General features: G+C 40.0%; 1 protein-coding gene across 2 annotated transcripts; it reads right to left on the reverse strand.

The window, feature by feature from the left end:
* Positions 1-1,135: 1,135 nt before the first annotated feature.
* Positions 1,136-15,940, reverse strand: LOC118777547 (myosin heavy chain, fast skeletal muscle-like). Of its 2 annotated transcripts, none has more exons than XM_036528589.1 (39): positions 15,734-15,940; positions 15,470-15,613; positions 15,219-15,375; positions 15,091-15,118; positions 14,857-14,971; positions 14,598-14,690; positions 14,452-14,515; positions 14,260-14,358; positions 14,058-14,161; positions 13,830-13,968; positions 13,205-13,323; positions 12,923-13,072; positions 12,628-12,798; positions 12,243-12,540; positions 11,626-11,699; positions 11,449-11,536; positions 10,611-10,728; positions 10,390-10,513; positions 10,133-10,269; positions 9,598-9,853; positions 9,196-9,438; positions 8,930-9,106; positions 8,699-8,844; positions 8,490-8,580; positions 8,013-8,402; positions 7,791-7,917; positions 7,099-7,217; positions 6,807-7,003; positions 6,527-6,710; positions 6,249-6,414; positions 5,501-5,625; positions 4,971-5,279; positions 4,662-4,865; positions 4,419-4,544; positions 4,142-4,312; positions 3,763-3,867; positions 3,580-3,675; positions 3,317-3,448; positions 1,136-1,156 (listed from the first exon to the last, which is right to left on the reverse strand). In XM_036528589.1, exons 1-39 carry the CDS (start codon positions 15,938-15,940, stop codon positions 1,136-1,138), a joined length of 5,814 nt encoding a protein of 1,937 aa, XP_036384482.1. The 2 variants fall into 2 exon arrangements, with proteins under 2 accessions (XP_036384482.1, XP_036384481.1); XM_036528588.1 differs by having other exon boundaries at positions 12,234-12,540.

Genomic DNA, 15,940 nt, shown 5'->3' on the forward strand with positions numbered 1-15,940 from the left:
ATTTGATATGTAGCTGGTATGTAATCATTTACTTTTCTTATTGCTGAATCAATGAAGTTAAAACATTTTTGTTTGATTGGTATTTGCAAATGGAAAGTGTGACCAGCCTACACATCTTATAAGTTTTACATGCTGTTCATTGGATATTTTACTGAGGCATTTTGAGTTAAAGTCCATGGCCAAGGGTGCAAAAGCATTGGCCACCTACATTAATGTGGATTATCTGCAAGTAATTAGAAAGGCAGTCAGACATAGCTATGACCAAACCATTTCCCACCACAAACTGGATGATAGTCTGATGTAACACTTACAGCTAATTTTTTTTTATAACCCGCTGGTGAAACCAGATCCAGGCAATTTGTTGAGTATGATCTCCCTCTGCGGATCTCTCGTGCTTAACAAGGGCAGTCAACTATGTTTACTGTGCTTTTACCGAAGTGTTTTTCCAGGAGTAGTACTAATCTGTCTGTAAAGAGATTACAAAATCATGAATAAAATGTGAGTTAAACTTATAGTTGACTAGACTTATAGTGTGATACTTTTTCATGTATGCAGCAGCATTATACTGCCTTGTTTCCAGTCATCATCTGAAAAAAATTGGAATCCATGTTGGGAGGGAATGGATGATGTCCTTTTTTAACTGTGGCAGTTTTAGGGAGTCAGGAGTAATTGTATCAATCACAGAAGTAACAGGATCACAAAAGGTCATTTTCAGACTGCCCTGGTGTGGCACCTGATCCCTGCACCAAGAGATATTTCCTTATATGGCAAAGGTTTAGGGTCAAAGGTGACAGCTGTTGGGCCCCACAGAATTGACCACAGTGTCAAATTCCTTGCTGCGTCTCCATAATAGTGATGCATTACTTGATTATTTGGCATGTCTATATATGTCACTATATTCAGCTGTCACAAATAATATGTGTTCCCCTGTTTTACACACAATTCAACCCACATGAATAAAAACCACAGATATAATAAACACCCACAACTCATGTCATCTTATGGAAATAAAATCCACAAAAGTATCCAAGTGTTACATCTGATTTCTTTATTCAATGCTTGCCAGGTCTTTGAGAATGACAGTCATATTTTAATAACGTTTGAATTGATCTGGCTGCAGACATTAGTCTTGAGTTTATTCTGCTGATTCTTTGCCCTGTAAAAGATACAAAGAGAGAGGTGTCAATAAATTAAATGTAACATTCAGATTTTAAGTTGTTGTAAGTCAACTACCAGCAACTGTAAGAAAGAGAGTGAACTGCATAATCTGCATAAAAGACAGATGTGTAATACACATGTGCATGTCTGTTAAACAGCGTCCACAAGAACACAGACAATGACTGACATCATTCAGCAAAGTAGCCAGATCCTAACTATTTCCAACAACTTGGTCAACAGTTAACTAATATATAAATAAAAATTGCTGAGGAAGTAATCACTTATATCAAATGTCTACTTATATGGGAAGTTTTTAACATTTTGGTATTACATGTATTAACAAGTTGGCTTATACTAAAGCTAGCTAATAGTAATAGCTAAGTGTCTAACTATAGCCTTTCCCAAAAGCGATACAGTATGAAATGAAATGCGAATAGTATCTGAGGGTCAGGCTGCTGGGTGAAGCTGGAACCCGTGATTGGAGCTCTCGTCATGCTGTAGACTGTAAGCCACAGGCTATTTCTCACAGCTAAGGAACATGCCATTACTGAACCCAGCCCAGGCTGCATAACAGCATCACACTGCAGGCAGGACTACTTGTTGTAGGCAGTTATAGTGTGGTTATAGCACCATATAGTGGTGAATATGTGTGTTGTCTTAGTACAATTCAAGCTTAAGGAACTTCTAGGACACTAATGTTATTATGTAATGTTTTTTTTGGTCTTTACGAAATTATGAATCCACATGAGAGCTGATTATTTTTTGTCTTTTCCAAACCAGTAATAAGGATATTGTGATTTTTTTTTTTACTTGTTCCATGGAAGCTCAGCAGCAATTGAAGTTGCATACAAAACTCAGAATGCATTTGCAGAGTATTTCTCTCTCTGGTTATAACATTCTCACTGTGCATCCTGACACTGGAGGCTGACAGGAGCAATGATATATATTGTGGTAACAAACAACTCATACAGAAATGTTGTCACATCATATAATGTGAGGCAAAGTGATGAGAGAGATATTTGACAAATGTTACAGCAGATATTTTTTAAAGTTGTGAAGGAGAATTATATTTTTCTTTTTGTTGAGTTAATTTAGTTTTTGTGGCATATTGAGTTACAAACACAAGCTCTACCAGCTTCTATGGTAAGTCAAAACATCATTTTTTTCACATTATTGATCACTGCAGTTGCATATTTTTATTTTAATTTATTGAAGAGCATTTTTGTCATTTGTAAAATGTTCTTCTTGAGGATCGCCTTGTATCCTATCAGCAAGAACTTTAGATCAAAAGGCACATTAGCTAAGATCACAGTTAACGAAACCAAACAAGCTGAGAGACTTTAACCAAAATGCTAATAACAAAAATTACAAGCTTTACATTCATTGTTAGCATTAACTTGCTAGATTATTCACTGACTATTTAGAATGGATGAAGAATAATTAGAAATTAAGACTGGTTTCACTTTGTGTTGGCATAAAGTCATGTTTATTTTAACTCTAATTCCACATTTCTCCCCTTAAACAAGTTTATATATCATAGACATTTAAGAACACAAAAATATCTTTGCAATAAACAAAGAAGGTATGGAAAGAGGCACTTAGTATCTGTAGGCTCAAGGAAAAGAGAGTAAGGGCAAATTTGATTGAGGTTTTAAATTTTTCATAATGTATTAATTGAGCAGATTACAAAAGCTATTTTAAAATTGGTTCTGTAAGGGAAACATGGAGACATAGGTGTAAATTAGTTCAATTCTACTAGTTAAAATTATGACAAAAGGTAAGAGAGATACAGACCTGTTTTGGCACAGTCCTAACAATATTCTACATTCTGGTCAGAATGACAAACCTAGCTTGGTGAATGATCTGTTTTCATTTAAACTTTATGCTCACTTCAATGTGGTTTACAGCATGGGGATGTCAGAACTAGAACTAGAAATGGCCCATCACTGTCAAATGTAAGGTGCTTATAGTTCTCCCAATCAACCTCTTCCAGCTCTTTGACCTGATGGTCTTTCCCTGCCCCCCCAAAGTGGAAATCTGTCACCTTGCTTATGGATGAAGCAGTATCTGTTCATGCTGTTAAAAGCATCTCATAAGTGGGCTATGTTTTATGGTGTCTTGTAATTTATACGTATTCTAGACAAATGAGGGAACTTACTTTGCCAGCATCACGGCTCTTGGCTCTCATCTTGTTGACCTGAGATTCGGCAATGTCTGCACGCTCCTCAGCCTCCTCAAGCTCATGCTGGACCTTTCTGAACTTGGACAGGTGGCCATTGGCTTGTTCCTCCTGTGAGGTAGTTAGACATTCCATCAGTGCTTTGATAGGTCAATTGACTGAAGGTTAGCATGGCTGTAGTTACATGATGTTTTCTTCCAAAAAAAATAATGTTCTAGAAAACAGATGAAAATCCAGCTCACCGCTTCCTCAGCCTGCCTCTTGTAGGCCTTGACCTTCAGCTGCAGCTTGTCCACCAGATCCTGCAGTCTGTTGATGTTCTTCTTGTCCTCCTCAGTCTAACGGAAGGTTGTAAGGAAAGTTGTTCAGAGGTCCAACACCTGAACATTCTTATCTTAAATATTTTATGAAGATAGTTATCATACCTGGTAGGTGAGCTCCTTGACTCTTCTCTCATATTTACGGACACCTTTAACAGCATCTGCTCCACGTTTCTGCTCAGCTTCAACCTCAGACTCCAGCTCACGCACCTTGAGTTCAGAATCAAGATATTAATTCTAAAACATGTTTATGAAATTAGACAGCACGTCCAAAAGCTAAATATTACAGTGCAAGAAAACAAAGATTCAAGTGCCATAAGATGAAGACTTCACCGTCTATCATATTTGTGAAAGTACAGTTCTGAATTCCAGGGCAAACACAATCTACCTTACTTACACAGCAAAAATCACATCTTTCTGAATCCCTAAATTACCCCTAAACCCCGACCCCTAGATTTGATAAATATGCCATCTGATGGGTTACCCTTGACTCCAGTTTCTGGAGCTGTTTCTTTCCGCCCTTCATGGCCAGATTCTCAGCCTCATCCAGACGGTGCTGCAGATCCTTGACTGTGATCTCCAGGTTCTTCTTCATCCTCTCCAGGTGAGCACTGGTGTCCTGCTCCTTCTTCAGCTCCTCTGCCATCATGGCCGCCTGGAATTTCACATGGAGTTATCTAAGTCATCATGAACTTGGTTATCTGGAAGAATAACTGACATTAGTTTATGTGGTCTTTAACAACACGTATCTAGTGACTCACATCAGTAATGGCCTTCTTAGCCTTTTCCTCTGCATTTCTTGCTTCCTGGATGGTGTCATCCACTTCACTCTGGAGCTGAACAAAGTCACCTTCCAACTTCTTCTTGGTGTTCAGAAGGCTTGTGTTCTAGGTGAGGGAAAATATAATGATCTTAAAGATGCATTCTACTTTAAGAAAATGAGGTTAGAAAAAATACACAAAGAAGTCAAATGAACATGCAAAGAAGTGCCTTCTTGTGTTTACCTGGGAGTGCAGCAGACCCACACGCTCGCTGGCGTCCACCAGCTCCTGCTCAGCCACTTTGCGGCCTCTCTCTGTCTGCTCCAGGGCAGCCCTCAGTTCCTCAATCTCAGCCAGCATCAGAGTGTTCCTGCGCTCCACCATGGCAGCCTGCTCCTTCAGATCCTCCTGACCTCTGAGCGCATCATCAAGGTGCAGTTGGGCATCCTAAAATAACATCATGACTCAGACTTAATGATTCCTCAAGGGATTCTTTGACAGGCCTTTGTCAAAATGATATAGCACCTACTAGCAAAGGTAGGAGCAACTTACCTTCAGCTGTCCCTGAACGTTCCTCAGTTGTTTCTGAGCTTCAGCAGCTTGGCGGTTGGCATGGCTCAGCTGAATCTCCATTTCATTGAGATCTCCCTCCATCTTCTTCTTCACTCTCAGAGCATCGTTCCTGCTCCTGACCTCAGAGTCAAGAGTGCTCTGCATAGATTCGACCACTCTCTGACTGTTCCTCTTAATCTGCTCCATCTCCTCGTCCTTCTCAGCGAGCTTCCTGTCAATCTCACCCTTGATCTGGTTCAGTTCCAGCTGGACACGGAGAATCTTGGACTCTTCATGCTCCAGAGTTCCCTGTCAGTGAATTCACAAATGTTTCAACTTACAGAACAAGTACACCTTTAAATCATATGCAATTTTTAAAATGGCAGACAGAATTTTAATGTAAGCATTTAATGAAGCAGACAAATTAAATTTAAAACATTATTAAAAAGTAATAAAATCAATTGTTTAATACACCAAGATATACGTAAGTAGAATAAGTCATTGTGTTTCAGTCTGGTTATGAAGTATACCTCTGCCTCTTCCAGTGCAGTCTGGATCTCTGCCTTCTCAGTCTCCACAGTCTTCTTAGCCTTCTCCAGTTCATGAATGGCTTTTCCTGACTCACCAATCTGTTCAGTCAGATCTGCGATCTCCTCTGCAGTAACACAGACAAAGCCAGTTAAGACCATGAATTATCTCTACCTAGCCATATTCTTAAATCCATGTAGGTACAACTCATGTAGTATGGTGCAATGAATTTCATGAAGATATAGCCCAAATGCCAATAAGAAAATGTACAGTTTAAGTCTGCCATTCTGTTGTTTTCTAAAAGTAGAAAAGCAGCATTAAACAGTGATGGAGGGAGGTCTTTCTTTTAAAGTTTGCCAATATATTTGGATTGAAACTTTTGAAAATGGTTGAAAATAATTAAATATTTAAGACATCAGCAAAGTAAAGCTGATTGTCTGCCTGTTAAATTGACAAGTAGTTTACAGTTTTCCACCACTGCCTGTGGTGATGAACAACTTAAGCAATCTTAATTTATTGTGATTGGTCTCCTCTTTCTGCTGCATTCAACTATCTTTAGTTATTATTTCAACCTCTCAAAAGGCTATCAAACCCTACTTCCACATATTAAGAATTTCCGCTCTAAATCATGTCTTGAATTAGACTGCTATATTTTAATTACTTCTCATAGTGCTTCTATTCAAAAACTGAATATATTTAAGATCTGAACCATCAGTCAAACAATTCCCCAACATGTTGCTTCAGACATACGCTGCAGGTTCTTGTTCTCTCGCTTCAGGGTCTCAAGCTGATCCAGAGCTTCTTCATAGGAGTTCTTCATCTTGAACAGCTCAGTGCTGAGAGAACGAGCCTCTTTCTGAGCACCTTCAAGCTCTGCTTGGCCTTCCTCAAACTTCTGCTTCCACTCTGCCAGAACCTGGAGGAAATATGTTTGTTATGATTGTGATTGCACTCCTCTCCATCTTGGAGTCAAAAGGTAGAAAATATATTGAAGCACGTAGAATGTATGAAACAGTAGGCATCATTACCTTGTCAAAGTTCCTCTGCTTTTTGTCAAGGTTAGCAGCCTGGGCATTTGCTCTCTCCACATCAATCATGAGATCCTCCACTTCTCCCTGCAGTCTCTGCTTGGTCTTCTCCAGAGAGGCACACTTGGAGTTGACAGCCTCTATTTGCTCCTCTGCTTCTTGCAGACGCTGAGCCAGCTTTTTCCTGGTTGAAATAACATTAATTTAAAGTTGCAACACATTTCTGTTGCTTAGACATTCACTAAAATACTGAGTGGATCTATAGAAATTGTGAAGTTACTTGGCCTCCTCCAGCTCCTCAGTACGCTGGATGGCATCAGTTTCATATTTGGTTCTCCACTGAGCCACCTCACTGTTGGCCTTGGACATTCCACGCTGCAGTTCAGCCTTGGCCTCCTGCTCCTCCTCAAACTGCTCCCGCAGCAGATCACAATCATGGCGGGATGACTGCAAAGCATGGGCCAGGGCGTTCTTGGCCTGTCAAAAATAAAACACATATTAGTGTAAACTTGAGTTACAGAATGATACAGTGGTATAATCTTATATAACTAGTAGAACAGGTCTACTGTTACCTTAACCTCCTCCTCAATTAGTCTCTTCAGCTCCTCAATTTGCTGAGTGAAAGCTTGTTTGCCTCTTGTTAGCTGAGAGATGAGGGACTCCTTCTCCTCCAGCTGGCGACCAAATTCACCTGAGTAGATGAAAGTGTAAGGTACAAATTTGAAGTTGTAGGTTCTAAACTTTGGTTTTAACCAACAAAAACTGTAGCTACTTGAACGCTAATTAACACAGGACAATACAAAACCAAACTTTATGAAGTTATAGAATAAAATATTAATGTGGCCATGAAAAAATGTAGAGTTTAATATTTAATTAAAAAAAAAAAACTATCTACATACAGGCATTTCCAACAGTGTGGACATCACATTTCCATAAAAAATTAAAAACAAAATTGCTCACAGAATTAACTGCTCTAATGTGAAATAATATTTTTATGTATCTCTCTTTAGCACAATTTAGGGGCAGTGTTGACACGGTCAACTGATAATTTGTAAATATTGGCATGTTGTAGAAATACAGTATATTCCCATGGATGGAAATGGGCAGCCATTTTAGGGAGAGTAATAATAATGTCATAATTCTGTGCTTTAGAACATTTCTTTTAACCATTACTTTTATTTTCATGCATTTAAAACTTGCAAATACTGTATAAGTAGATAATGTTTTTTGACTGTAATGCAGGCTGAAACATTAATTCACATACCATTCTCTGTCAGAAGCCTTGCTTTCTGTGCTCCCATGTCATTCAACTGTCGCACATTCTCATCGTTCTTTGTCTTGATTTCACTCAATTGGTCCTCAAGAGTACGGCACAGCTTCTCCAGATTTGCCTTTAGACAAGATGTGTTTAGTTATTTCTTAAATTAATAATAAATTAACCATTATTGCACATTTACTTTAACATGATCAAAACTCATTGACTTACCTTTGTTTTAGCAATAGCTTCCATGTTGCTTGCGAGATCATCAATTTCCATTTTGTATTCGCTCTTCTCCTTCTCCAGCTTCTGCTTGACGCGCTGAAGGTTGTCGATCTGTTCTCCCAGTTCCGCCACACTGTCGGCCTGCTTCTTGCGGAGAGCGGCAGCGGTAGCCTCATGCTGCAGGGTGGATTCCTCCAGGTCACGACGCAGCTTCTGGAACTCAGCTTCACGCTTCTTGTTCATCTCAATCTGAGCAGCAGTGGCACCACCAGCCTCTTCTAGCCTCTCACTGATCTCCTCAAGCTCCCTGGAGAGATCAGCCCTCTGCTTCTCAACCTTGGCCCGAGCAGCACGCTCTGCCTCAATTTCTTCCTCCAGTTCCTCAATTCGAGCCTATGATTGGAAAGGGTTACACTGTAAGTCAACCAATGAAATACGTTCTTCATTTATCATAAATAAAAGGGAGAACACATTATATACCTGAAGCTCCTTAATCTTCTTCTGAAGCTGAGCACCCAAGGATTGTTCATCCTCTATCTTGCTGAGGAGCTGGCTGGTCTCAAAGTCCTTCCTATGAAACAAAAGTAATTTCAGTGATCAGAACCTGTTTCATACTCAGTTCTAATTGAGTAATTATAATAATAATATAATAATAATTGAGAGAATTATTTCTCTAAATTCTTTCTTACTTCTTGAGCTTCTCCTCTGACTGCTGCTTGTCATTCTCCAGATCCATTATGGATTCCTGGGCCAGTTTCAGATCACCCTCAAGCTTTCTCTTGGCTCTCTCAAGGTCCATGCGAAGCTTCTTCTCTTGTTCCAGAGACCCTTCAAGCTGAGAAGTTACAATACAGTGAATAATAGTCAGAGTGTAAGCAGTTTGTCATGTGTTACATTCTATACGGCATACTCAAACTCACATCATCCACTTGTTGCTCAAGCTTGGTCTTAGCTTTGGTCAGAGTGTTGACTTTGTCCTCCTCTGCCTGGAGATCATCAAGAGTCTGCTGGTGTGCCTCTTGGAGGGCTTTCTTTTCCTTAGTCAGCTTGGCAATGGCCTCATCCTGAGAGGCCATCTCTTCAGTCAGGTTTTTAACCTACAGTTTGTGAAAAGCAGAATATGTTAATTATACTTGAAAAAGGTGAATTTCCCCCTTTTTTATATTAGACTTTCAGTAACTCAAACCTTGTTTTCTGTGGCATGTTTCTCCTTCTCCACTTTAGCCAAGGTGAGCTCTAAGTCATCAATGTCTTTCTTCAGCTCGGAACACTCATCCTCCAGTTTCCTCTTCTTGGCTGTCAGCTCGGCATTGATTTCCTCCTCATCTTCCAGTCTTTCAGACGTCTCTTTGAGTTTTGCTTCAAGCTGGATCTTACTTTTGATGAGCCCCTCGCATCTCTCCTCAGCATCCGCAAGACTTTCAGATTCCTGTTTTATGATGCAGGAACATTCATGATTATCATATGAGAGAACTTTTCTTGATTATATGAATGGAGCATGTTATTTTTAATGGAAATGCATATAAATGCAACCAGATTTACTTCTTGTGCATGTGTGGGTTTACAGTGCAATTGATGTCCTACTCACAGATGCTACTTGGAGCTGCAGATCATTCTTCTCTTGCAGCAGAGAGACCATTTTTTCCTCAAGCTCCTTCTTCCTGGCTTCTGCCTTGGCCAGATCTTCCTTGCATTTGGCAAAGTCCTCCTTCATTTGGGCCATTTCCTTCTCAGCTTCAGCACTCTTCAGAAGAGGCTTGATCTTGAAGTACACCTTCATCCATGGCCAGTGCTTCACATTCATGAATGAGCGAATGTTATACTGGATGGTGAAAATGGCCTCCCTGTGTAATGAAAATATGACAGAATGAATTAGTAATATTGTCATACTAAGAAATGAATGAAGAAAGAATGATTGAAAATGAGGGTGGAGATAGGGATTTTAAGAGATTGAACCACTGATGTTCAGATTGGTTTTTCATTTGAACTGTGACTTCAGTTAGATTATTAAAAGATACATTTTCTTAGCATTTAGAAGATTCAGGGTTAATTTTTAATTAACTGCCATAAATCATCAAAATACTAAAATGAAGTTATGGTGACAGTGTAGTCCTATCACCTACCTCCTCTCCATCATCTTCACAAACTCCTTTCTCATGAGGAAACCACGGCACAAAGCCTGGGTCATGGTCACCAGAGCTGCAAGTTTCTCATCTCGCATCTCTTCAAGAGTACCAAGGAGACCAGCTTTGAAGAACACCTGCATGGAGTTTCACAAGTGGAATCAGACACAGAATTTGTTTCAGTTTAATTTTTTTCTAACTGCTTTCTCTGAAACTTCTAATATCTCTATATTCATTTTCTAATAGATTTTCTTTACCTTAGTATGTCCAAACTTGTACTGTGTGTGATCCACATCAATGGATCCCAAGAGTTTCTCAGAAGCCTTCTTGTTGTCAATGAACTGTCCTTCTGGGATAACACTGGCATTCAGTACTTTGTATCTGTCAAAGGTAGATTTAAGATGAGAAGAGGTTAGACACTTTTGCAAAGGGACTGGAAAAGACTGGCATGTGTGCGTGTGTCAGGAATCTGAATCACCTCTGCTTGAAATCAGCATAGAGGATTCTGCTGGGGAAACCCTTTCTACAGATTCTGATACCTTCCAGCACACCATTACATCTCAGCTGGTGGATGACCAGGAAGTTCTCCATGAGACCTGGAGAGAAATACAGTAACGCTTGTGAAAATTCTGTTACAGACAGAGTATGTTAACTGGCCTTGGCATGGAAACGTCCCTGAACTATATGAGCTAAATCCATCACTCATTTTTATGCACTCAGTTTTACTAAGGAATTATTTTTAACTTGTAGAGCAAGCTCTGCTGTGGTGCTTGAAATTTCTCTTTGGACTGGATTAGAAGGGCAGCACATGATTATGATGTGCACATGACATCTATGGTGTGGTAAAAATATTTTGGACTGACCATGTGCTATGCTGAGGAGCTCAAAATGCAGGATGTATCCTGGGAATACCTCCTATCATGGAATCATTATGCAATGGCAAGATCTAACAATTTCCTTTATTCACAAGTGCTGCAGTACAGAGGACATTGAAATCACATGTGGACATCTGATCTCCAAATGATTTCGTAATCATAAATTATACTGTGTGAAAATATATAGAGTTGTGTGGAGCTCAGAGATTGACTGATTGATTTCTTTTGACAGCAGCACCATGGTCTTTGATGTGAAAATGAAGAACTTCCATAGAACTATTAGTTCAGTTGTACATGCATTGGATGCTACTGATGTCAGGGCAGCTTATAAATCACATCTATTTACTGACAATGAATACATAACTACAAGAACACTAGACTAGTTATACTATGAAAATACACTGATAGATTTATTTCAGTATGTAACCATAGGAACAGTACCTGGTGTTTTGGACTCATTGGGAATCAAGCAACGCACAAAGTGAGGATGAGTGCTTCTCAAGTTGGTCATCAGCTTGCCCAAGTTCTCCTGTATGGTGAAGGAATATATTCAGTTAATTTTATGTAAAATACTCATAGATTTTGCCTTAACTGTGCTATTAAGTAATATGAACCTACCCTGAACTGAGAGGACACAGTCTGCATGGAACCACCCTTCTTCTTGCCTCCCTTCTTGCCACCACCACCGCTCTCTAAATAAGAAATCAATGTTCAACAGTTTTAAGTGTACTTTCCACAGCCTTTGGTTTCAGTGGGTTTTTTCATTCTAACTGATATGCGAGCATGCATGTTGAGAAAGAATTTCACATTAAGTACCTAGCTGAGGGGTTCAGTGACAGTGTATTGTCTTTGTTGAAGGGTACAGTGACACAGTCCTACTTTAGCCGATGAGGACAGTGACAGTGTCCTACTCTAGCTGAATGGTATAGTGACAGTCTCCTATCCTAGATCAAAGGTACAGTGACAGCGCAATGCCCCTGGCTACTGTCCAACTCCTTAGAGTAGCTACACTGCTGTTCATCACAAACCATTAAAAGGGCAAATAAATGTTAATGTTGCTATTTTTCTTAAAACATCTTAAGAAATGAAATGGCATTTTACCAGTACATAGTTAAAAAGACATGAACCTACTATCATCTGAAGTGTATTAGTTAAACCTGTGAGATTACATAGGAGATTAATTTTATTTTGACTAGAATGTTTGATTTTTGAACTGAAGTCCTTACCCTCAGCGCTAGCAACAGATGCATACAAGAGGGACAGCAGTTTGACTGAGGACTTCTGGTACAGCTGTACCACAGAGTCGTTCAGGGGGTCCTTGTTCTTGTCCAGCCAGCCGCAGATGTTGTAGTCCACAGTGCCAGCATAGTGCACCAGGGAGAAGTGGGCCTCAGCCTTGCCTTTGGCAGGCTTGGGCTTCTGGAAGGCATTGTTCTTGCCAAGATGCTGGTCATACAGTTTGTTCTTGAAGGAAGTGTCGGAAGCCTTAGGGAACATACACTCCTCTTCAAGGATGGAGAAGATGCCCATGGGCTGTTCAGAAAAGACCACAGTGAGAAAACATGCAAAGATAATCATGCTTTACATTTTCCTTTTTCTATTAAAGTAACATTCACTCACCTTCTCAATGAGCTCAATGCAGGCAGCCAAGTCCATACCGAAGTCAATGAACTCCCAGTCAATTCCCTCTTTCTTGTACTCCTCTTGTTCCAGCACAAACATGTGGTGGTTGAAGAACTGTTGCAGTTTCTCATTGGTGAAGTTGATGCACAGCTGTTCCATGCTGTTGAACTTTGAATGGAAACAGTGACATTTTAACAGTGACATCCATAAAGACTGTGAGAATCTGGGTTAGACTCATTCCTTCCAACATCTATATAAAACCACCTAAGCGTGTCTGGTTTTTTATACTTACATCAAAGATCTCAAAACCAGCAATGTCCAGCACACCAATGAAGAATTGCCTGGGCTGCTTTGTGTCCAGCATCTGGTTAATGCGGATGACCATCCACAAGAACATCCTCTCATAGATAGACTTGGCCAGAGCACTCACGGAATTGTTGACCTGAGAAAATGGTATTGACACTTGTAAATACATCTTCCCATGTATTGGTACATTTTTTGTCCATTGTACACAGCTGATATAGCGATATTTTATAGTATGGGATAAACCTGTATTCAGCTGTAAAAACCTTACCTGTGGTACAGTCTGCCCCTTGGTGACAAACTCATTTCCGACCTTTACTCTGGGGTAGCACAGAGCCTTCAGCATATCAGCTGAGTTCAAGCCCAGCAGGTAGCCAATTTTGTCAGCCACTGGAAACAAAACATAGATTTAAGTGATTCAGGCTCTATGACTTCACAGACATTGATTAGTTCAATCAGACATTGAAAATCATTTTGGTCTCATAAAAGGAATATCAATGTAGAAACAAAATGAGTTGGTAAAGAGTAATAATAAATGTATACTGTGTCTGTGCAGTATAGTCTTTACTTATAGTTAGTCTCACAAAACAGAAGCTGAAAGATTATTATACAGTATCTCTGTTTAACATGAAATGACAAGGGGGTATTGTCCATTTTTCAATCATCTGCAGCAGCTAGTGCTAGTGGAAGGTTTACCCCTTTAATTGCATCAAGATGGCTTACTGAGCACTAGAGCTTAAGCATATTTTGTATCTCACTTTTTTATTAGTTAATCTGTTTTACTCCATTTGCCCTTACTCTTGTAGTAAAATGTGTTTGAGTAGTGTACTTTAATACCCCAGAGTGTGCAGTTATATGCAAAACAGGCAACTTTTCCAAGCAGAGTGTGGACTCACCCTCAGTGCCATCTGGTTCAGCCTGCTCCTCACGCTGCTTCTGCTTGAACTTCATGTTTCCATGATGGATCACAGCACCAGTCAGCTTGTAGATGCCCATTTTCTCCTCTGCACTGAAGCCCAAGATGTCAATGGCAGTCTAGAGGACAAAGAAGATGAGACGTCAGACCAGAAAATTAACAGCACTCATAAGCATTGGTCCCAGGTGACTTCCTCTGAATCACTCACATCTGTGGCCACCAGCTCCTCCTTGTCATCAATGCTGGCCACAGTAATCTGGCCCTGGCTGATCATGGGGAAATCGTAGGGGTTGGTTGTGATGAGCGTCATTTCTGATATGAAAAAAAGTTGATTTAAATCACTAAATCTTAATGTTCATTTTCTCATTTCATTATTTTAAAACAATTTTTATTCTTTACTTAGTGCTTACCAATCAGCTCAGGCTTGTGGTTTGTCATCATCTGATAGAAGATGTGGTAGCCTCTCTCATCTGGAAGCTGGAATGTCACTCTTGACTTTTCCAGCAGATCTGTCCAATAAATTCATTCAAAATCAAATTAACTTTTATTCAAAAAAGTCTTGAGAAAACAATTCTGATCTAACAGATAGTGAAAGAACTCACAAGTTTCAATGTCAGCACTGGCCAGTTTTCCTGAGGTGCCGAAGTGAATTCTGATGAATTTACCCTATTGCAAACAATCCATGTGTTATTTGAAGTGTCAACCAACATCATTTCTTCAATAGTGCATGTTTTCATTTCAGACTTACAAAGCGAGAGGAGTTGTCATTCCTCACAGTCTTGGCATTGCCGTAAGCTTCCAGCAGGGGGTTAGCAGCAATAATCTGATCCTCCAGAGATCCCTGCAGAGGATGTCAGATAACTTATGCATGTGTCATAGCATGTACACTTCAAATACATGTCTGCATTCCTATAATGCAATCTCTGTAATGTGTCATGTAGTAGTAGTTTTGCTTTTTGAAAGAAACCCAGTTCAGAAGGATCTGACAGAGGGTCACTGTTTCCTACCTGCATTTTGCCAGCAGCTGCAGCTTCTTTCTTTTTGTCACCTGCAACTGCGATTGTCGCAAAGTACTGGATGACACGTTTGGTGTTCACAGTCTTTCCGGCACCAGATTCTCCACTGGGTAGTAAGAAAAGGGAAGGCAGATTAGTCTTGTTTGTTATGGGGCTACAAAGGAAGGAGACATTTGAAAGTTTTTTTTGTTTCTAGAAATTAAGGAATTTAATGACAGTACTTACGTAATCAGGACAGACTGGTTTTCTCTATCTGCAAAAAGAAGATAAATCTCAACATGTATTTTCCATAAAAATCAGTGAATTATGAAAAGTTCACAAAATGAGCAGTGCCTTCTTCAACAGGATCTTACCAGTAAGCATAAACTGATAGGCATTGTCTGAGACAGAGAAGATGTGTGGTGGGGCCTCCATGCGCTTTTTGCCTCTGTATGCTGTCACAACTTCTTGGTCGTACACTGGGAGCCACTTGTAGGGGTTTACAGTGACACAGAACAGCCCAGAGTAGGTCTGAAACAGCAAAGGGGACAGAGTTCAGATGACTTCAAGGCACTTCATAGCTAGTGGAATTAAGTTATTCTCTCAATATTATTGAATATCTTACATAGATCATCCATGCTGCATAACGCTCTTTGAGGTTATACAGCACAGAGGCTTCATTGAGGTGGGTCATCATGGCCATGTCCTCAATTTTATCGAACTTGGGGGGGTTCATTGGGCTGACGTCATCCTCCTTAACTGTTACAGTCTGAAACACAACCAGTTAAACCTTAGAAATCATAAAACTCTTGAACATACTATTCACTGAAGCACATTTAAACTTAATGAAGCCAAATGGTTATATTTGTTTCATGGGTGACAGACTTACTTCTTGGGTATCGAGCACTTTGACAGAGACTTTGCCCCCCTCTTTGCTCAGGATTGTGCCTTTGAGGTACAGCTCCTTGGTATCGGTCACGTAACAGGCGGTTTTGGCATCGAAAGGCTTGCTTTGTGCCTCAATTCTCTCCTTTTCTGGCTTCCGCAGGTATATGGCAGCCTTGCCATAAATCGCCATCTCCGCGTCCGTACTCAT

The sequence above is a fragment of the Megalops cyprinoides genome, chromosome 5 (genome assembly GCF_013368585.1).
Source record: "Megalops cyprinoides isolate fMegCyp1 chromosome 5, fMegCyp1.pri, whole genome shotgun sequence".
Classification (NCBI taxonomy): domain Eukaryota; kingdom Metazoa; phylum Chordata; class Actinopteri; order Elopiformes; family Megalopidae; genus Megalops; species Megalops cyprinoides.